This window comes from Cheilinus undulatus, linkage group 10, assembly GCF_018320785.1.
Source record: "Cheilinus undulatus linkage group 10, ASM1832078v1, whole genome shotgun sequence".
Lineage (NCBI taxonomy): Eukaryota > Metazoa > Chordata > Actinopteri > Labriformes > Labridae > Cheilinus > Cheilinus undulatus.
In genome coordinates, this window is record NC_054874.1 from 46,116,228 (window position 1) to 46,139,850 (window position 23,623).

General features: G+C 40.8%; 1 protein-coding gene across 1 annotated transcript in view; it reads left to right on the top strand.

Moving 5' to 3' along the window:
• fat2 (FAT atypical cadherin 2) overlaps positions 1-23,623 on the top strand; it is a 162,928-nt gene that overhangs the window by 88,710 nt on the left and 50,595 nt on the right. Inside the window, exons 16-20 of the mRNA XM_041797927.1 lie at positions 7,382-7,593; positions 11,931-12,068; positions 14,016-14,159; positions 21,900-22,097; positions 22,743-23,343. Coding sequence (XP_041653861.1) covers positions 7,382-7,593; positions 11,931-12,068; positions 14,016-14,159; positions 21,900-22,097; positions 22,743-23,343 — 1,293 coding nt within the window. The remainder of the gene's footprint in view (positions 1-7,381; positions 7,594-11,930; positions 12,069-14,015; positions 14,160-21,899; positions 22,098-22,742; positions 23,344-23,623) is intronic.

Below are 23,623 nucleotides of genomic sequence, written 5' to 3' on the forward strand. Positions count from 1 at the left end.
CAATGGCTTTTTATTGAGAACAAAGTAGGCTATTAATGGCTTTCTGGTCGAAAAGTGCCGCCCTGCCTTCTTGATTCTTGGTGCAAAGTTACATTGCCATATAGCAATCATGCAGAACTTTTGATACGTGCATGAGCATTGTAATTTTGTAATTGTTTTAAACCACAGAGTTCATCAACTCGCCTGGCATCATGATGTTCTTGCCTGTTTATAATCATTTCTACCATTATCATAGCTAAGCCAGGGTGTGCCAGCCTTTAAAAAGTGTGTTTAAATCACCACAAAGTCTCGAAATATGGTTTCAAGTTCACTTTCATAACATGTGGCAGATATCTCATGATAGAGTGTTCGAGCACTCAGACAATATTTCTTTGGCTCTGCAGCTTTCTTTGGCTTTTTCTCATTTGTGGGTGTTTTTTGAACCATGCAGTTTCTGTAGAAAAAAGAAGGCTGTTTCTTTATAGCTTTTATTTGAAGGGAAAATCCTGAAGGTACTGACCTGTTAACATGCAAACAAAATAAAAAATCAATCTGTATTGTTGCTAAGACATATACGTCTCATGTGCACAGTCTGTAACGGCCCTTCAGACTGTCGGCTTATGTGTGCTGCATGTTGGCTGTCTCCCTGCTGTCAAAGCTCTGTCATTCTTCATAAGTTTTACTTCAGTAAACCTCCCTACAAGTCATTTGATTCAGTGTTTAGCAGAACTGAAGGGAAATATTCATACTAATGGTAAATTATGAATGGACTTGTGTTTGTAGAAAACTTTTCTATTCATCTGACAATTTAATGCACTTTTACATTACGGGTCACCCCTACCCATTCAGACCCTTTCACTCCTCCACATTCAAAAATGTGAAAAAGCTGTAAAAAGTCACATAAATGAGAAAATGGGCTCATAGGGGAAAAAAATGGGCAAAAAGTAACCATAAAAGCAGCAAAAATGGGTTAAATGCAGCAAAAATTTGGCAAAAAAATGTACAAAACAATGCAAAAATGGGCAGAGATAAACTTAATAGGTTAAGAGCTGCAGAATTTGGCAAAAAGTGGCAAAAAGTGACGAAAAGTGACAAGAAATGGAAATAAAGCTGCAAAATGTTTTAAACATAGAGCAGAAAACTGGCAAATATGTACAAAAGTGGCAAAAAGCCGCTAAGTAGGCAAAGAGCTGCAAAAAGACGTTGCAAAAATATGCAACAAAGGGGAAAATGTGGTTTAAAATAGTCAGAAATGGGTGAAAAAGGCTAGATTGGATACAACTGGTAAAAAAGAAAAGTTTAAAAAAGTGGCAAAAAATGGGTCAAAAGCCGCAAAAATAGACAAAAACTGGTGAAAATGGAAAAAAAAGGGCAAAGGCAGCAAAAGTAAGTAAAAATGTGTTGCCGAAATGGGAAAAAAGTGGCAAAAATGGCAAAAAAGGACAAAAATTATGAAATATTTGCAAACAGTGGTTAAAAAAGTGACATAAATGTGTGAAATGGCAAAAGAAAGCAGCAAAAATTGGTTAAATGTAGCAAAAACTGGCAAAAAATAGATAAAACAATGCAAAACTGAGATGATTTTAAAAAGTTAAAAGCTGCCAAACATTTTAAACAGAGAGCAAAAAACAGGCACATATGTACAAAAGTGGCAAAAAGCAGCTAAGGAGGCAAAGAGTTGCAAAAAGACGTTGCAAAAATATGCAGAAAAAAGGGGGAAAATGTGGTTTGAAAAGTGGCAGAAATGGGATACAGTTGGTAAAACAGTTGAAAAGAGTGGCAAAAATTGGGTCTAAAGCTGCAAAATAGACAAAATCTGGCAAAATGGAGTAAAAAGTGTCAAAGGCAGCTGAAGTAGGCAATAGATATTGCAGAAATGGGGGGAAAAATGGCAAAAAAAATTGCAAATATATGCAAAAAGTGGTTTAAAAAGTGCCAGAAATGAGTGACAAGGTAAAAAGTGGAAAAAGGAAGCAAAGAAAGGGTAAAAAGCGTCAAAAGGATGTGGCAATAATGGATGAAAACAGGTTGTGAAAGTGGTTAGAAAGTACAACAAACAAATAATTTCCAATATGAGAACCCAATAATAGCTTGACACACTTTTCAGCTCCAAAATGAGGGAACCGTTAGCCAGGATTCTAGCACCAATGCTACAGGTCCAACACACATGCACTGATATCATGAATAATGAGATCTGTGGAGGGCCCATTTAGGGACCCAGCCAATTGTTTCAGGCCTTATTAAAATGTCAAAAATCTCCTCTCTTAATTTTGCATTTTAAATAATCTGTTAAGATTTGAAAATCTTTTTGTGTTTATTCAGTCTCAGTTATCATAAGACAAAACATTTTCTCTGCACTTAGGTAAACAGAGAGAATTTTTCCTCAAAAATTCTACATTCATCATAATTGTCGGCTGAAAATCATGTAATTGGCTAAATCTCTCTGTCTTGACTGATTTACCTGCTTTTATCTGTCTACTATCTTGTGATCTTTTCTCCTCTGATCAAATCTTCTCACTTGATGAATGGTGTGATTTCTCCTCTGGCTATCATGTCCATCATATCCCCTTCAGACCTCACAGCAAACTCTCACTAATGAGGCTCTGCTGAGGTGGAAGGTTCAAGAGGTTTGTGAAGCTAAAGCAGTTTTCACAGCAGGTCAGATAGATGAAGACCTCAAACCATCACGGCCTAAAGGAGAGACTCAATAAGAGACAAAGGAGTGGACATGGCACACTATATCGTCTCTAAGACTCTAACGCCTCTGTTATCGCCACCATAAATTGAGGTTAAAGTTGCCGTGTGGGTGACAGATATCACAGGAGGATGGCAGCCAGCTGCAGGGAGAGATTTATAGATCCTGAAAGGTTAAACTCACAGCCTCAGTGAGCTGACAGCAGAGAGGCTTCACTACATATGTCACATCACGCCACACACAGTGGATGTGTTTGACTTATGGAGGAGTATTATCATCCAGAGCACCCTGTTTGTACCTGGAGAACATCCATTTCAAGCTGTCTATTATGTATATCACTCTTTGTAACATACATGCTGCATGGAAATGTGACGTGCATTCATGCAGAGCAGCCTTCCGGTCGTTTACTCAGAGATGATGAAGACAGATCACATTTGAAGAGCAATCGTGCTGAGAGTTTAAAGGAATGTCTGACTGACTGAATGTGAGCTGCACATTTGATACCATGCAGAGATCATTCATTGTATCTATTTATTGGCTTTAATGCAACTCTTAGTCATTTTTGAAACTTATTCACCTTAAGGAAAAACAGAAAAAGATGCAGAATATATTCCCATCAGTCAAAGCTGTATTTGGAGCAAAACCAAATTATTTTTGTTTTTATCTTGAGCATTGCACATCTCTGAATGTTCATGCAATCGCCATTTGTAAACATTTGTGATCCAAAATGGTTCGTTCTGAAGAGCTCAGTGACTTCAAGCGTGGTACTGTGATGGATGCCACCTTTGCAACAAGGCAGTTCAGAAAATTTCATCCCTGCTGGATATTCCACAGTTAACTGTAAGTGAAGTGGAAGCATTTAGGAACAACAGCAACTCAGCCATGAAGGGGAAGACCATACAAAATCCTAGAGCATGGTCAATGACTGCTAAGGAACATGGTGCATAAAAGTTGACTGCTGATTCCATAGCTGAATAGTTCTGAACTTCCACTGGCATTGATGTAAGCACAAAAACTGTGCAGTGGGAGCTTGACGAATGGATTTCCATGTCCGAGCAGCTGCATGCAAGCCTCACACCACCAAGACCAATGCTGGATGGAGAGGTGTAAAGCACTCCAACACTGGACTGTGAAGCAGTGTGGAGTGATTGTGGTCTGGGTTAGGCAGACGCCAGTAGAGAAGTATCTGCCTGACTGTATTGTGCCAACTGTGAAGTTTGGTGGAGGAGGGATAACGGTATGGGGCTGTTTTTCAGGCCTCTTGTCTTTAGTGATGTTTTAGCATACCAAGACATTTTGGACAATGCTATGCTTCCAATTGTGTGGAAGCAGTTTTGGAAAGGTTCTTTTTTATTCCAACATGACTGTGCCTCAGTGCACAAAGCAAGGACTATGAAGACATGGTTTGATGAGTTTGGTGTGGAAAAATTTGACTGGCCCGCACAGAGCCCTGAGCTCAACCCCACTGAGCACCTTTGGGATGAACTAGAATGGGGGCGAACTGAGAACCAGGCCCCTTCATCCAACATCAGTGCCTGATCTCATAGATGCTCTGCAAGATAAATGGGCACAAAATCTTGTGGAAAGCCTTCAGAGAAGAGTGAAGGCTGTTATGGCAGCAACAAGGTGGCCAGTTTCATATTTAAGGTCATGCACCTGAATACAGTGTCATTACAGTCCCTGTTGGTGGAGGGATTAGGCAGCTGAATACTTCTGTCCATACAATGGAACTTTCCAATATGTCCAGCTGAAACAAGAATGTTTTTTGCCATGCACATGACAGAGGTCAGGCTGTATACAAAAAAACTGATGTGTGAGATGTAAACTACAAACATGATAACCGTAAATATGATGGTTTTTCTGAAACTGAAACTTACTTAGTCTCGCTGTACCATCTCTATTCTGCCAACCTGGTTAAGAAGCCTGCAAAGTGCCTTACTTGTCAACAGAGCAGTCAGTCACAATGATACATCAGGTCTTTTTGGGCATCAAAAACTTATTAAAACAAAACAAAGAAAAAAAAAGTCAGATCTAAATCAGAATAACAGTCACTAAAACAACTTGGGTTCAGAAGAATATTGGCTTTATAGTTTGACTCATCTATTAACATGGAAGAGGTGGAGCTTCTGGCTTATGTTGTTGCCAGTCATAAGAGCAGCACTAAATAATTTGGCTTCACTCCCAGATGGCTGTTACTGTGTCCATCTTCTATAGCAGGGGTCATAAAGTACATCTGCACAAGGGCCAGGTTTTCGCCCCATTTATTTGACAACATTTTGCTTCGTTTTCCATTTTCCCTTCCAAAAAGTTCCACGTTCAGACGGTAACGTTTTCAAATCGATCTCCATTCACACGAGACTGCGGGAAACACCAAAAACGATGTAGTGTACATGCCAGACCAGTAGATGGCGGTGTGATTTTCGTGCCTGCACCAGATTCTGACTCGACCCATACACCCTTCGACGGCGTATGGGTCGAATCAGAATCTGGTGCAGGCACGGAATACGTCTCCGCTGATCCAAGTGATGGTGAAGTAAATCAACACTTTGTTGGAGAAGTACAGTTCAATTCAAAAGAGTGAGGAGCACGAACAGTACGCTGGTGTCGGCCATCTTTGTTTTGGGCTTCCCATCCGCGCATGCGTTATATACCTACTCGTGCATGGATATTTACTGCAGCTGCGTACGCATGTTTGTTTTCAGAAAGTGCCGTTTTCCCTGTTTACACGGAGACGGAGACGGGAGCATTTTGAAAAACTTCTACTCTGGATACTGTTTCCAAAAAAGTTCTGTTTTCAGGCACCAAAATACCGTTGCCTTGTAAACGGACAGCCAAAACGCTGTTGAAAACGTTGTCATGTTAATGGGGCATTAGTCTTGACAGAGACTCTGGGGGCTGGAATTTTAAAAAAGAAAAAAATTAAATAAATATTTAGCCATAGTTAACATATTATTGTAGTAATATTTGTAATTTTTTTTTTTAAATCAGAGAAGGGGCCTTCCCAAATTGTGATTTAGTACCTATATAAACTCATTTTTGACACTATTTAACCCCTTTTCACTACATCATTTGGCCATTGACACTCTTAACCTATTTTGATCATTTTTGTCACTTTCAAACAATTTTTGGAACTTTTCACCTTTTCTGCCATTCTCTAACCCCTTTTGCCACTTTTCTGACAATTATTCCCCCGTTCCCCCGTTATTCACTTTTTAACCCCTTTTGCTATATTTTTTGCCACTTTTAACTCATTTTTGGTACTTTTTGCCTCTCTAGCTCCGTTTTTGCCATTCTATAAACCCTTTTAACCACTTTTCTTCCCTTTTTGTGCCACTCTTTTATCCATTTTTGCAACTTTTCATCTATTTTGCCACTTTTTAACTCCTTTTCAATAATTTTTCTGCACTATTTTTCCCGTTTTTTAACACTTTATTGATGCTTTCAGCCCCCTTTTCATCCTCTTTTACCCATTATTGCCACTTTTTAACCTCTTTTCTCTACTTTTCTTGCCAATTTTGTTGTTTTGTGCCACTCTACAACCGATTTTTGCAGCCTTCTAATCTTTTTTCACCACTTTATCTGGTTATTTTTGAAATATTTCTGCCAGTCTTTAAAAAAAAAAATACTCACCAATAATGTCTGACAAGTGAATTTTTGTAAAAACAGACCAAATGTTATAAGTCATTCTAAAACTTCTTCAATATTAATTGATTTGGGGTGGTTTTTACTGCTACAGACATGAAATGCCAAAAGATACTCTAAAAAACCACATCAACATCTTTTCCTCCATTTCTGAATTTCATGATCTTCTGGGGGCCGGATAGGAAGCTTTGGGGGGCCTGACGTGGCCCTCGGGCCGCCAGTTGATGATCAGTATGCAGTTTTTAAATTTGAATCCCAATAAAAGGTAAAATGTTAACTATGTTGTCTGCTTTGTATCTTGTGCAAAATCTGTGCAAAACATAGCGATGCATGCAGTCTTTGAGGGAATTTAAACGGTTTTCAACCTTTTCTCCACCTATCTTAGTGAGGTATACAGTGAAAAAAATGCCCATGGATTTTGCCCGTGTATTTTGTGTCTCAGGGAGGCTAAATCTGTAAAGTGAGAAATCTGTTGTGTTTGGGTACCAGCGAGAAATTGATTTGGCTGAAAGAACTACAGGACGTATTTGCTTTCATTTGCTCCTTGTTTAAATGGCTTCACTGTTCTCTAGACGTGCTGTGCATCATTTTCCCACACACATTTAAACTCGGTATCTCTGCTAGATTCTCTTGTATTCTTAAGGTGAGCTCAGCAGTGCAGCATGTTTTTATAAAGACTGACTCAGGGTTGAATCAATCGGGGTGAAAAGGTCACAGAACTACACCGAGTAAAACCAAGACTTTACTAATGTTTCATGACACCAGAGGTGTTTTTTGTAAGCACAGTTCTGTTATTGAGCTTCTGTAGGGTTTCAAGAGCAGCTGTTTTCAAACTGAGGATCAATCGAACAGTGTAATCCTAAGATCTTACACCAAATCACACCTACACATATTGTATACTAAACTAAGGGTTTAAAAGGTGTAAAAATCTCTCAAATTCAGGATATTCAGTGTACTCTAACTTGTATTTGTGTTGTTTATTATGTACAAACACTATAAAACTGTACATTATGTTCTCACACTCTTCAGTAGGAATAATTCAGTGTTTACCTCATGCTCTCGCAGGTCTCCTGACCCTCATTGCTCCGCTGGACTATGAAGTTTCCCGGGAGCACTACCTGTCTGTGGAGGGGAGCCGAGGCAAGTCGTCCCTCAGTGACATCACCACAGTGATCATCAATGTGACAGACGTGAACGACAACGCGCCGGTGTTTGGACGAGGCGACTACAGCACAGAGATACTGGAGGATCTGACGCCTGGAAGCCTGGTGATGAAGGTGAGGAAGAACGGTTGCACACTTTGATACTTAAATTGTGTGTTTTTCTATTTTCAGAAAGACTAACTAAACTCCCAGACCACTTTCTCAGCTGACAACTTTTGTAAAAGGGTATTGAGTAGTCCTGTTTTTGATCAATTCAAGCCCGAATTTCAGCATCAAAGTAGAAAGTATTACACTCTACATGCTGTGAATTCATAGACTGCCCTCTAGTGGTGACTGCAATTGAACTTTTCCACTGGCTGATCTGGTGACCGCTGATGTCTACCTGCTTTTACACCCTAATACAGTCATGGACGAAAGTATTGGCACCCCTGGAATTTTTACAAAAAATACACCATTTCTCCTCCATTTTGTGAAGTCCACAGTCAACGCAGCCATCTACCAGGACATTTTAGAGCACTTCATGCTTCCTTCTGCTGACAAGCTTTATGGAGATGCTGATTTCATTTTTCAGCAGGACTTAGCACCTGCCCACACTGCCAAAGGTACTAAAAGCTGGTTCAATGACCATGGTGTTACTGTACTTGATTGGCCAGCAAAGGCCTGCAAAAGGAGGCCCAACCAAGTATTGAAGGCATAGAAATGAACACACTTTTCAGAAGCCTGACATTTCTGTTTAAAACATCCTTTTTATATTGATCTTATGTAATATTCTAATTTTTTGAGACACTGAATTTTGGGTTTTCTTATCTGTAAGCCATAATCATCAACATTTCAAGAAATAAAGACTTGAAATGTTTCACTCTATGTGTAACAAGTCTATACGATATATGGGTTTCACTTTCAGAAAAGAGTGACAAAAAATATTGAACTTTTTCATGATATTCTAATTTGTTGAGATGCACCTGTAAGTGTACAGCTGAAAAAAAAATGTTAAAGTGTTCACTACTTCTTTAAATTACAATGATTGTCTCTGTTGTGTTTGTTACCAAGTTATTTTTCATTCTGATAGACAAGGCCTGTAGGAACTAATTGCAAATGTGGAAAGGCTTGATCTGGGTGTGATTTATATAAGTACCACAAGCTAAATTTCTGTGCTGTTCTTTAACTTGGTCTTTCTGGTCATATAATGTTTTTTTTTTTGTTGTTGTTGTTGATCTGACATTCTTGCAGCATTAATATTCTGTTAGTTCAGGCTGCCGTGAAAAAATAGATGTCTGCAAATTGATTGTGCTTAAAAGGGTTAAGATTCTACATGCGTTTTTGCATAGGGGGAAAATAACAAAATTTACCTTGGATGGTTATGACTTATAGACATTTATCAAATCTGCAAACCCAGCATGGACGGTCTGTCGTTGTGACTGTTGGTGAAGGAATGAAGGAGTGGGCATGTTTTATTTCTCCCCTGTGACACTTTAAAGACATTTTCTGACATGTCTGGGGTAGACGCATGTTAGTTACTCTTTAAGTGATAGTTTAGGACATTTTTGGTATTAGTCATCATTGGGCATTGAGACATTTCTCTAAAGGAATGCTTTCCTTTAAGTTATAAATCATCTTAAAAGCTCAACTCTTGACCCATGCAGGCCCTCCTCTCTTCACTCTGACCCGTCATACAATGAATCCAAACATGTGGTTGACAGTTTTAGACTTTAAAGCACTCAAACCAGTGAGCCTGAAAAGAAATATTGAAGGTTATATCTAATAACTTACTAAGAACTCCTGAAGTATGCTCTCCCACATATACAGAAAATGGGGCACATTCATACATCAAAGAGTCAAAAACATCAGTAATCTCTAATTGAATCGCTGAATTGACTTTAAATTAAATATAAAAGTCAGGCTGCATTTAAGCGAAGGACGATTCCGCGTTATCTGCAGCTTCAAAACTGAATTTTCCGAGCCTCAACACACATGAATGACTCGCCCATATCAAAGGTGTAACATAAATATTTGTTGCTCATGCAGGTGCATGCACTCAGATTATCTCCTGTCATAAACACACAGAAAACACACGAGTGAGTAATATGGCAGCGTCTGACAGCTGGCAGCTTGTTGATGATTCAGGTAATGAAAATAAAATTACACACTAACAAGTTTGGTGGGGGAAAAATGGATCCAAAGCATGAAAACTCAGACTTATTGATAATGCCACACATGCAGTACAAGCCCTCAGATGACGAATGCCTAAAAAAATATCAGTCACGTGTACTCGCTCACATTTATCCGACATGTCAGCCGTCATCTGTCAGGACGACGGCAGAGATAACACGGCAATAACACAGCTCAGTGGCTCGCTGATGGTCACACCACGGCTCGATGATGAGTCTGTAATCACACGGTTTCATATTTGACATTTTTCCTCACCCGCCCCGTGTTCACATCTCTCCATTTACACAATTTAACTGCTGCATGAAATGTTTTGACTGTTTTCGCATAATTGAGGGAGAGTGTCGTCTGTCGGAGGAAAAATGGGATTCATTGTGGCAATGAGCTGAAATGGAGGCAATTAAGAGAAAAACAAGGACATGATGGGCTTATTAAAAGATAGCTTCATCATGAGTCATCTGACTTTTAACATCATATTTTTTCCCTGTAAAAAACAATAAAAAATTTTCCATCAATGACTACTACAGTGAACCTGTTGAACCGCTGCAATGACTAATAAGGACTGATAATAACATCAGCTTTTACTAGAGGTGGATGGTGGATCTTTGAGTCATGTCAAACACAGATGAGAGATTAAAGCTATAAAACGTAGGATTCTTGTCACTGAAAGGTATTCATTTGAAATGGACAACTCCTATTTAGACTATATGGATAAAAGTATTCAGTACTTTTAACTGTAAGTGATGTTTTTACAAAATGGAAGCATTTAGGAACAACAGCAACTCAGCAGTACAGCAAAAGAGCATAAAATCCCGGAGCGGGGTCCACAACTGCTAAGGTGCATGGTGCGCAGTCAGATCAGCAAGTCTGGTGGATGCCTGACTCCATTGCGCCAACTGTGAAGTTTGGTGGAGGAGGGATAATCGTATGGGGCTGTTTTTCAGGGTCTGGGTAAGGCCCCTTGTCTCCAGTGAAGACCAGTCTTAATGCTTCAGTATACCAAGACATTTTGGACTATGCTGTGCTTCCAGCTGTGTGGCAACATTTTGAGGAAGACTGTTTTCTATTCCAACATGACTGAGCCCCAGTGCGCAAATCAAGGACTATAAAGACATGGTTTGATGAGTTTGGTGTGGAAGAGCTTGACTGCAACACACAGAGCCCTGAGCTCAACCCCCAAGCACTTTTGGGATGGACTGGAATGGGGGCGAACTGTGAACCAGGCCCCTTCATCCAACATCAGTGCCTGATCTCATAGGTGCTCTGCAAAATGAGTGGGCACAAAATCTTGTGGAAAGCCTCCAAGGAAGAGTGAAGGCTGTTATAGCAGCAAAAAGAAGGCCAGCTTCATATTTAAGTTCATGGACTTGAACGGAGATTGCAAGCCAGGCCTTCTCATCCTGACCTCATAAATGCGCCACATCGGCAGTTCTCAAATGGTGTGCCTTGAGGCGAGTCAAGGTGTGCCTTGGGATTTGGTACAACCATACACGATTACAGTGACTTTACAAGTATCACGAAATTGTACAACCTCTTAGAAAACTAACATTTTCTTGTAGTATTTCTGGTATTTTCTTCCTGCATGATACTTAAAATTTGGTTTAAAAATACTTTTGCCAAAAGCTATGCTTGCAAAAGCTAAAATTGAGCAAAAGTAACGGGGATCAGCTAATAAACAAGGATTATTTGAGGTAAAAATGCATTGAAATAAAAAAAGATATCATTTTTAAACTAGACTTAAATGGTATAATCTATAACCAAGCTTATAATTCAAGGTTTCCAGTGAAATAAAGCAAAATGAAGTTTGAATCATCTATTTGGCAACTGTAATAACAAATTTTTAACAAACCCAATTAAATCTGTTTTTTTTTGTTTTTTGTTTTTTTTTGTGCATGGAGCTCCTCAATCCCAGCAACATCTTTCTTTTAGATAATGTAGGAACAAGCATGAGAGAAATCAGGTCAAGCAGTGCAGACAGACACCATCACTAACCCAGATTCTTTTGTTGGATGTTAATGTTGTCAGTGGAGAAAATATCCTTTAACACAGCAGTCCACATTCAAAGCCCTGAATGGGCAGAGATCTGCTCTGCTGACGTGTCTCCAAGCACCGTCAGAGATGTTTCGTAGCTTTCCATGACTTCTGACCTTTTTTTATAATCACAGGGCTTTGTTGCTGCATGTGTTACACATAATCATTCAGTCATTCATTTGGACTCTTGACATCACTCAGGAAGAGATGTTGCATAAAGAGAGAGTTTATTCCTCTTCTTTCTTACCTTTCAGGTGACAGCCACTGATCTGGATGGTCCCATCAACAATCTGCTGCGTTACTCCATAGTGAGCGGAGACCCTCTGCAGCAGCTCTCCATTGACCCTCGTAGTGGGGAAATCACCGTCCGCACTGGGCTGGACAGAGAAGAGGTCAGTATGAATGTGTGGAGAAAACCTCCTCGGTCAGTTTTAAGGGGCTAGAAAAATATCATTGCCGGGCTCCTTCCAGGTTGAAACAGGTGAGAGTACCCCAGGATTTTACCGGTCAGTTGCAGGGCTGACATTTAGAGTAAGGCTGGGCAGTTAATAAAAATTTAGATGAAATTGTAATTTGGGCTTCTGCAATTTTTAAATCACAGGTGCAATATATCTTTGGGCTGAAATGTGTGTTTAAATACCAGTTCGACACAATTTTTTGCAGCAGAGATGTTAGACTTACACGCAAGTCATGCAACCATTAAAGTCAGTTTCTTTAAGGTGGCTTTCATACTAGGGGCCTGTGCCTGGATCCAAGTGCACTTGAACCCAAAGTCTGGTTCATTTTAGTCAGTGTGAATGCAAACAAATTGTGCCTGGGCACTGGGCCTGGGTCCACATTGGGGGATGGTTTCAGGTGAAATTCAAGTGGACTGGCACAGTTCGGTGAACTGTGTCGCGCCCACATACAAGACGGATCCACATCAGCTATGTGACGACAGTAAACAGCAAACTTCTTTCCTCGGCGTGGCAGTTTGTGGTTGCCATGGTAACTTCTTCTTTCTTCCTCTCCTTGGTGGATTTGCAAACACGCTTCATTTATACTGCCCCCTGCTGTATCAGACTTCAGGGGGAAAGGGTGTGATTCAAATCAATCAATCCTAACCTGAAAGCACCCAAGTCAGCCAAGAGTAGCTTGCAAAACAATGTTACTTCATACATGTAACCATTTTATTGCAAAATGGATGTACAGTTTTACTCAGTGGAGAGGGCTCTGCTATGAAGATGCTCCCTGGGTTAGTCAGCAGCATGCTTTGACTTTCCAGGGAGTGCATAGCTAGAAACCCCTATATGGTTAGAAACATTTATGACAATGTGTATTAAATACAATGAATTGGTTAAGAAGAAATTAAGCCTTTACCTACTGGGTCTAAAAATGGCAATTTGGACATATTTTGTTATTATGGCTGTAAAATAGTCAGGAAATGCCCTAAGTCTGAGAGCTTTGGTCCCTTTTCCCAGGAGTACTTGAACTTGACTTTTTAACATCTGGTTAATGATTATTGCACATTTTATGGAATTGTCAGCAGTTTAAAAGAAGAAAAACATAAAAAACAGATTTGTTTTTCATGGCTTTTATGAGAAGAAATATTGTTATTGCTCATGAAGTTTTGATATGACATTTGAAATGTGAACCTATACATGTTTAGAACAATCACCGGTCATTTTTTGAGTCTAGGACTCTGGGTGTGCAAAACACAGTGCAAAAGATAACTATATACACAGGCGACAATTAGTGCAAATAAAGGTGGAAAAATGCATTCTCAACATTCTCAAGTAACATATTGTTATTGCACATGACAGACATGCACAAATGTCACTATTTAACACTATTTCTTGAAAACAAAACATCACTCTCGCTCGCGTTCCTTTTAATCTCTTCCTTGTCTCTCCTTTTCTCACTCATCTTCTGCCAAAGCTGCCGTTTGCGCGTTGCTGTTCGATATTACCATAATATATATACCATACATCATATATTGCCGGAAAGCACAGATTCTCAGCTCTCTGTCAGCGTTGAAATTTTTTAGATTGAGAAAACTTTTGAGGAGTTACAGTGTTGAGAATCCTTGCAGCGGTCTCGCAATACTTCTGGTGTTGTGCTATAGTGTTTTGCTATGAATGCCCACGTCAGTGCTGGCGCTGGGTCAGTAGGTAAAGGGTTAATCCATGGTAGCATAAAACACACAAGATAGAGGACTTAAACATTGCATATTAAATTGTAATTGCAATATTGGAAATAAACATTGCAATCAGATTTTTTTAGCAAATATTTCAGCCCTGAAATAGAAAAACAAATTTAAAAAAAATAATGAATAAATTCTATGTCTATCTCCTCTCCAGGTCCCTCATTACTCTCTGACAGTGCAGGCAGCAGATGAAGGCAATCCTCCTCTCTCCTCGGCCGTTCACATCTCCATCACCGTCACTGACGTCAACGACAACCCACCGGTCTTCTCGCAGATCAACCACAGTCTGATGCTTCAGGTAAGACAACCAGAACCTTACACACCTAACTTCTTTGCATGCATGCATGCTCTGCATTTAAACATATACAGACAGAGCTTTCCGACCATACTTTGTATTCATTTTGTCTGTAATGTTGCAATTCTACCAGAAATAGTGGAGGCAGTTTTGAGCAAACAGGCTCCATTGACCGTGAATGGATGCATATGGAGCTTGGGTATAAGACTCTTAAGACAGCCACAGTGCAAACCTACTCTATCATGTATGTTTTGCTCTGATTGGTCTGTAGTAAATGTGACAGACAGATCAGTTGTCCCATCAAGGATTTATTTTAAAAGGTTCGCCTATTCTTAACACCATCTATGGGGTGTCACCCATGGATGAGAAGCATATTCCACACCATGGATATGTAAAACTGTTGCTCTGGCATGCCAGATTGTCACAGATTATATCGATGGACTTTAAGCAGAACTTAAGAGTTTTTGAATGTGACCTCACACATTGTTGCAAATAACTGCCATGAATTAATCTGACCCCTTAAGGACACCATAGACAATTTAAGAGATCCAATGCATCCTTATTTTGGAAAATAGTTTTAGACTGCATTTAACAACAAAGATTGCAGCCTGGATCAGTAAAAACATGCTGTAAAGTCAGGTTTTACACAACTGCATCATCAAAAGTTATATGGCAAATAAACCGAGAAAGCCGAGGAAGAACCGCCTGCTCATCAGCTCCAGCTGACAATCTCTGATGTCCCAAGGGGAGAAGCTGCAGTTGCATTCATGTGAGAAATTTGACAACTCAATGAAAAATACAAGAGGGGACTCGTACTTTTATGTGAACATGAGCAGATCTTCTAACTCCTCATTAAAGCAGGTTTATCTCATCTGTTCACGACACATTAGTTACCTAAAAAAGCCTGTCAGGCTGAAGGTATTCCCCAAAAACAGACGTCAGAGGTGCCGAGCGTTTCTCAGGCAGAGCTGTAGAAGTCTACCTGCTCTGCTCCTGCCTGCCTAATGAGCTGATAATGAAGACAGATGAACTATTGACTGAAGTTAATTAAGGAGAAATCACTACAGATCAGTCACTCCATTTCAATCCATCTCTCTCTGTATCATTATACCTCTCTCACACTCGTTCTCTGACACTCCAGTGAAAGTATGCTGACCTGTAAGTGCTGCTCCATCATGACTGCGAAGCTGAGAGCTCATTAAAACCTTGTGCTAAGACTTCAAGTGAGAAACCGTTGGTAGAGGCAGAACCAGAGTCAGGTTTCGGAATGTTGTAGAGATCAAAGAGGAGGGAGGATCTGCTGTAGTGATTTGTTGGATATCAGTAACACTACCTGGCCTAAATCCAGAAGACAAAGGGGTCAAGTCTGCTAAAGAAAATCTTAACATGCAGTTTATCTTCTCCTCTAAAAGGTGGTATCATCACATCCCTCAGTGAGTCATACTGTCCCAGATACTTTCATTTGCTGTCTAATTTAGGATTGGGTGCTGGCCAGTTCATTGTCTGTGCTCTAATTAGCTACAGGAAATTGGTTCTTGACATCCGGTCCAAACTGACGTAAGGCAACGTAGTGAAGGGGATGTGATGTAATGTGATGCAATAAGAAATGACACAACATAATAGGACAGCATATTATACAATACCATACGATGTAATGCCATGTGATACAGTTCAATGCAATGACGTGTAATGCAATATGATAAGATACAATGTGCTACAATATGGTACAAATGATATAGTGTGGTGTTTTGCATTGCAATGATATTATACCATGCAATACAGAAAGGTAAAATACAAAACTGTACAACATGAAACAATATGCAAAGATATGTTAAAATGCCATGCCATAGATATTCAAAAAGGAGACACTTGAACAAATTCTACAATAAATGGCAACCGTTTCTGGATCTTTTTGCAACAATGTAACACCCCCCCCCCTTTTTTTTTTTAAATTTACTTTTACTTATTTATTTTTATTTATTGCTGTGTTTATGTGACCAATTCATAATTTTAAATAGACTATGTCTAAGTCCTTTTTTCATTGTATTGTCTATTTGGTTTTGGAATCGTTATGTGTTCTTAAAAATTTCCAAGTCACTAGTCTGCATGTTGGTGTCTGTCTGACTGTAGGTTTTATGTATGTGTGTGGGTTCATGTGTGTTTTTGCCTTATGGTTGCTGTTTTTATGCATCTGTGTGGATTTCCATCTATGTCCATCTATTTCCATTTCATGTGCGTCATTCCTTTAATGCCTGACCAGGGACAATGGCGGCATATGAGCCATGGCTAAAGGTCAGTTGCACTGTAATTAAATACAACAATGCTTATGTATTGTCAGTGGCAAATAAACTGACAAATAAATAAATATCAAAGTATAAACATCCTTCATTTTGATTTTTATAATCTCCTCCTTTGGAAAACTCAGGAAAGCCAGGCCTCTACACTGATTTTCAGGTGTATTAAAATGATAGGCAATTGGAAGTCAGCTGACTGAATGAGGAAGTGCAACAACTGCAGCAAATCAGTTTTAACTCACCTAAAGGTCATACTCTAACTTAAACACAACACATTTCCCTTCAATTCAAGCACATTTTCTTTGAGAGTTTCAAGTAAAAATTACAGAAACTATAGCCAAGTCTTCTTGCCCTAACAACCATGTTTTCCTTACTCCAAATCACATTTCAGTGCAAGAGATTTAATGAAATTTTCAGAATTTAAAGGCAGGACATTTGTTGTTTTTGAATTGGCCAAGGTCTCATTTCACTGCAGTAATACAAGTATGTATATACAGTCTATATGAGTGTTTCATGCTGTTGGAAGATCTGTCACAGACTTCCTGGCTGTTTCTCCCTGACAATTAAAGTTTTCTCTGCCAGCCCTCCATCACTCCACCTGCTGCAGCTCTGCCAGCTCACAAACTCCCGTCTAGTCACAGAATAGCTGCTTCATGAGCCAAAACGTCTGTGCTGTGTGCCGATGAATCCAAACTCTGAGATATGGTCCCATCTGCTGATGTTTCCACAGCCGGCTCGTCCTGATGAAGAAAGCTCGCAGCAGATGGACGCTGCTCAAACTCTGGAAAGGTGTTGTCATTATTGTCAGACAGGTGCTGCAGCAGTGGCCTTCTCTCTCTTGTAGCTATTGTTTTGAGTACTTGTCAGTGTTTGAAGCCCACTTTTTATGACTGGCACATCTGTTTAGGTGAAGTGTGGCTCCATATCTGGCTGCAGGAGGGTGTTAGTATTGTCTTAAAGCAGCAGATGGACAGGTAGTTACGTGTGGTCTCACATCGCCCCCAGTGAGAACAGAAGTGACAAAAAACAGCGATATATCCTTTTGCATCTCTGTTGTTTTTGTGCTCGTTCTGGAAACGCTGACTGAAGTTTGTCTTCACTCCAGCCTGCTTAACGCTGACACATGAATGATCCATGTTTACAAGTTTCACCCCTGCTGAAGCATCTGTTCTGCTCTGAGCTGCTTTGCATCTGTCAAGTGATTCTGTTTAGAAGAGCATCACTGAAAAGGATGACTTTTGTCCATGGATAAATCTTTTTTTTTGACTAATTTGCTAAAAAGATTTATAACTGGAACGTGAGCAGCATATGGCTGAAATTTGTTTTGTTTTTAACCGTTTGGATGTATTTTTATCTTCCTTACAAATGTTATATGGTGATTAGTACCTCATTCAATTGACAGTATTTCAAATTGGAGTCATATGATGCCGAATTTTATTCTTTTTATTACTTTTTCTACTAAACCAATGATTTTTTGTGATGTAATGAAGCAGGCCGAGTCTTTGGGATTTATTCCTTAATGGTTAAAGCCAGCCATCTTTACTACAGACATGGTGCTGTCCTTTATAGTACATGGCTATTAACAAAAGAGATTAATGATTTAAAATCATGGTTGTGCATGATCAGAGGGCATCAGCCTGCTATCAAACACTAACCAACATTACATGTCCCAACTGCACATGACTTGAGCAACCTGCATCCATCTATTTTCTATACCGCTTATGCCATTCAGGGTCACAGGGGGCTGGAGCTTATCCTAGCTGTCATTGGGCGAGAGGCGGGGTACTCTCTGGACAGGTCGCCAGTCAATCGCAGGGCTGAGAAAGACAGACAACCAGGCACACTCACATTCACACCTACGGCCAATTTTAGAGTCATCAATTAACCTGATGAGCATGTTTTTGGTGGTGGGAGGAAGCCGGAGTACCCGGAGAGAACCCACACATGCTTGGGAAGAACATGCAAGGTCTGCACAGAAAGTCCCCGACCGGGAAGAGAGAATGCTCTCTAAATGTTTATGGTCTTTAAAATGGATTTTTATGGTCTTGGTCTCAGCTTGGCTGGATATTGGTCTTGACTTGGTCTCGACCCCCAAAAGTCTTGATCTTGTCTTGGTCTCTGTGCACTCTGGTCTCTTGGTCTCTCGGATAGTGTGGTCTTGAGTACAACACTACACATCTTCTTGTCTTGCTCCCTTCCCTCAGAACGTGCTATAAACCTGTTAAAAACCTCCCTGCAGTGGCTATGAAGGTAACTGGGACATAAAAACACCATGCTGGACTGGTCTCATGGTCTCTTGGATATTTTTTCTATTGATGCATGTTTTGTAAAATTACCCTAATACTACCTTAACTACTGATTCTCCAAGTGGGGTTAAAGTTAAGACAGGGTTGCTGCAAGGCTGAATAAAAACATTGCACAATGTTTTGCAAAGTGTGGCATATTTTCTTGGAGGACTTCCAGGAATTCTAACAATGTCTCTAAACCAAACATCTGTACTACTTCAGCAAAGGCAAGAAAATACGAATGTTTGTCAAGGTGTAATTCCCCTCAGTGTGAGGGTGGGTAATGAAGAGAGCGGCAGTCTTTTTGCCACTTCCTACTCGTGAGAGAGGCTTGAAAATATGCTGGGGGCCCTGCAGATGCAGAGATATTCTGGTGTACAGTTGATTGCCTTGGTGCAGTTTAACGAGGTGATATAGAAAATGAACTCTTCTGCCAAGTAAGAAACCATAAAGAGGTGGAAATGTGAAGGATGTTGGATGAGATGGGAATCCAGCTCTGTGAAGTCCAATATAACTGCATGCTGTCCAGTCCACTTTATCAGACAACATTCACCCTTCACATCAATACTAGCTGATTAGGATATTACCCATTACAACCACAGAACCAGAGGTCTTCAAACTGGGAATGCTGGCATTTTGATGGATCTACTGGAAATGGAAAAACTGGATCTATTTGGAAAACTCCTAACTGTGAGTTTATTTTATGTCCATTTTTTGTGTTTTCATCTTACTCTGATGAAGCCATTCTTTAAGAGCACAGGATTGTGTTTCATGAAGCGTGCTCTAATTGAAATCTGAAAGACCACACTGGAGCTATTTCATGTTTTAGCCCATTAACTCCAAATTGTTTGTATTTCATCGCTGCCCATCTCCAAAACCATGCTCTAAGTTTTTAGATTGATAACCCGACTTTTAAGGGGAAATGCTGCTTTCTATTAACTTCAGCAGGCTGTTAAAAACCAACAAGACAGAGCTTTTTAAGATGGCTGTTGATAGCTAATCCGTCATGGTGAAAAATTTAAGGGCTTTATTTCCTCACTGGTACAGTTCTTTTTATGCAGCCAGCTGCCACAAGGTATTGATGAGATACTTTGTTGAACAATCGAACCCAAAAATAGAAACAATAATGAATGAGTATGTTCTGCAAGGTTCAGCTTCAGCAGATTAAACCTCTGGTGGCAGAGTGTCCTCGAATGCACCGCTGAGGAAGGCTTTGAAAACTTGGATTGTCACTGAAGCAGACAAACTTCCCTACGACTGTAGTAAGATGAAAATGTAAATGTACCTTTCTCAGTGCCTCAACAACAAAAACACAAGTCCTACTCCACCAATACTGGGTAATTTCTTGGTTTTAATTACCAAACATTGCAGGCAGGATCCTGCAAACTCTTTAAAATGCACAAATGCCTCATTACCAAATTCATGCAAATGTATTTGTGTGATTTGGTCAGATTTTTCCCTCCCATTTACTTACAGCAGCTATGGGTTTAAAACATGTCCTAAGATGGGACTGATTCAAAGCTCTGGTACAGTTTCCATTTCATAAATAAGAGAGATTTTATTCTTGTAAAACATGTGCTATTGTTGGGCAGATGGCCTTGCACAGTGGTTCAAGCCTTTTCTCCTTTAAGCCCCCCTTGCCTTTACCACAACAGGTGATCAATAGCTGTCAAAAATTAACATCAAATATAGTTGTTTTATTTGTTGGAATCTAAAAGAATTAACCCCTCACAGAGACCACAGCTCCTAGGTTCACAGGGCCACACAAACCCCCCCACCATGATAAGGTAGTGATTCTCTGGGAAGTGAGTCCTTGTACCAAGTGAAAGAGTTCAAGTATATTGGGGTCTTGTTCATGAGTGAGAGGAAAAAGGGGCGTGACATTGACAGATGGATTGGTGCAGCATCAGCAGTACGGTGGATGTTGTGACGGACTGTTGTGGTGAAGAGGGAGCTGAGCCAAGAGGCAAAACTCTCAGTTTACCAGTCAATCTACTGGGATCCACGAGTCCAGATTAGTGAAGGGGGATCCGGTGAGAGAGTGCCCTGGGTGTTGGGGCTGACGTGAGGCAAACTGTGAGAGGTAGACAATTGTCTGGCGCTGAGGCAAGAGACTGCAGCCTTCTTCAAGGGAAGCTTAATTGGAGAGTGGTCTCAGGTGTGGGCAATTGGCCTCAGCGCAACGGGGGGAAGGGAGTACCTCAGGAGAAGCAGAGTGAAGTTAGCCACCAAAACCCAGGGAAATGGAACCGGAAGTCACCAAAATAAAACAAGAGTAACTGAAAACACCACACACAAATCCTAACAACCTCAAAGCAGACACAGCCTGACGCCCCCCTAAAATCTCTTGCACCCCATTTTCAGGTATCGTTGTTATAGATACCTGAAAATGCTCCAAAGGGAAATCTTCGCAAAGGAGTCTAGTCATTGGTTAGAATCCAGGCCTCACAAGAGAATAGTAAAACTGGGAAGACCAAGAACCGAAAGACTTTTGTCCACTTGCTCAGATACCACAAACATCACAGTACTCTGCCCAGCAAACCCATCACTGTTCATACAATGCAGTACAGTTCTAAAGCACCATAACATCCATGAAGGCTCAGGGCCACTAACAAAAGGGGAAATGGGGAAAGCTTTCTGGAGCCCAGCAGAATTGGAGGGGCCACAGTTACTGAAATATGGTCCATCCTAAATTGAAGCAATGCTTACCAAACTTAATCCCAGCTAAACCAGGATATTCACTATTATGCCAATAAGCTTCTTAACCTCATGCTCCAAAAGCTGATTGGAGAAAGGCAGAAGTGTTGAATGTTAGCAAGGAACATAATGTCAACACTATTTATTTAACATGCATGAAATGATTTAAGTAAATCATCTAGGGAGGGCCCCATCATGGGTCCTCAGGGGACCTGCTGGTTCTGCAAGGCTCCAAATTGACCATGAAGTCTTTGGGATTGTCTAAAACCTTGTGGAAGTTTTTTTCATAAGATACTCTCAAGGTGGACACTTGATTCTTTCAGACAGCTTGAGTCAGCTGTTCTACCTCAGTGGTAGATTTTCTTCACTCACTGTTGTTCTTTTTGGTTTAATTGTTCAAATTTGCATTTTGCTCTGCAAAGTTGGAGAAAAAGCTGAAAAATACTTCAAACTTGTCTCTGATGCAGGAGGGCGAGTCAGTGGGCAGCAGCATCCTCCAGCTCGTGGTCACTGACAGAGACACGCCCAAGAACGGCCCGCCTTTCTCCTTCCACATCGTCAGCGGCAACGAGGATCGCCGTTTCCACGTTGACCAGGGAGGCCTTCTGTCTCTGTCTGCTCCCCTGAGAAAAAAGGCCAAACCCCATCACCAGCTCAAGATTCAGGTAAGTTTTCCAGTCACAGTCTGAGCTAAATTTGATTGATATACTAGGTCTGAGTTGAATCCATACCTGCTCATCTGTTCTCCCACTGTCTTGACATTTTGAACGTTTGTCATTTTTCTTTTCTCTGCTGCTTTCACCCCAAGGGTTCAAATAATCTATTGTCATATCTGTCAATTACACATATTCCCTTTGAGATTCACCTTCCTGCTGATATCTCACTCCAATACAATGAAAATTTGACAAATTGTCACCGTAGACAAAGAAAGAACAAAATTGTATTGTATTCCTGGTCCACTGGTGAAATGCTGAATCACTGTTTAGTGTCCCTTGTGGCTGTGCTGCTGAATGTGCTGTATAGAAAGGTGGCAATCGCACAGCAGAAAAATGTTAACAGAGTCATTTCCACTGCCTGTTCTGCTTCAGGAGAGATATGGCTGAGTGTCCAGGTTGGTTAGATATGCTGAAAAGATTCACAGTTGACTTAAGTTGTAGATGAGTACACTTTTTCTCGTTTTGTTTGGACTTGGTACAAAAAAGTTTGGGAACTTTTTATTAGATTGTGGCTGGCAGCAGCTACATGGGCTGTCTAAGCCTCTAAAACACAATTATGAAGTCTAATTCTTGTGGCATCTCTGAACCAATCAGGTGACAGACAGCGGCCATCCTCCCCTCTCCTCCATCTGTGTGGTCAACATCAATGTCACCGAGCAGAGTAAGTACCCCCCCTCTGTGGTGCCTCTAGAGGTCTTCATCACCACCTCAGGCGGGCTGTTTGCCAACCGGGTCATCGGCAGACTCCACGCCTCAGACCAGGACCTGCAGGACGTCCTGACCTACAAGCTGGTGTCAGAGCAGCCGGAGAAGGGCAGGTTCTCTGTCGACCTCACTGACGGTAAAATCTGGGCGGATGAAAACCTGGAGGAGGGCACGTACTCGCTCAACGTCAGCGTGACCGATGGGAAGTTCAGCGTCTGGACCGGGGTCAAAGTTCACGTCTGGGTGGCCGATCAGAGGGCGCTGGACTCCGGCCTGACCCTGCAGCTGGTCGGTTTGTCTCCAGAGGAGTTTCTGGGGGATCACTGGAGAGGACTCCAGCGCAGTCTGGGACAGGCGCTGGGTTTACCCCGACAGGAGCTACACCTGGCCAGCCTGCAGCAGCTACCTGAGGCCCAGGTCCTGGAGGCGCTGCTGATCTGGAGGCCTCAGAGTGGACACATTCAGTCTCTGCCAACCAGCAAACTAGCAGGTAATCAGTCATGACACTTTAAGAGCCTTTAAATTTGATGCAATGAGGATCTTTACTAACCCTAGTTCTACTGTTGCTGCATATTATTATGGGTTTTTAGCAGAGTAGGAATAGATAAAGTCAAAGGAAATTTTCTGACTTGTTGAGGGACTGAAGGGATTCAAATGAAATTCAGCTTTTAAAACTACAGTGATAAGGCTCAACATTAGTGCCACCTTTGCTCAATTGATACCACTAATTATCTTTTAATGTGGAAATAAGTGGAATTTAATCCAACGAT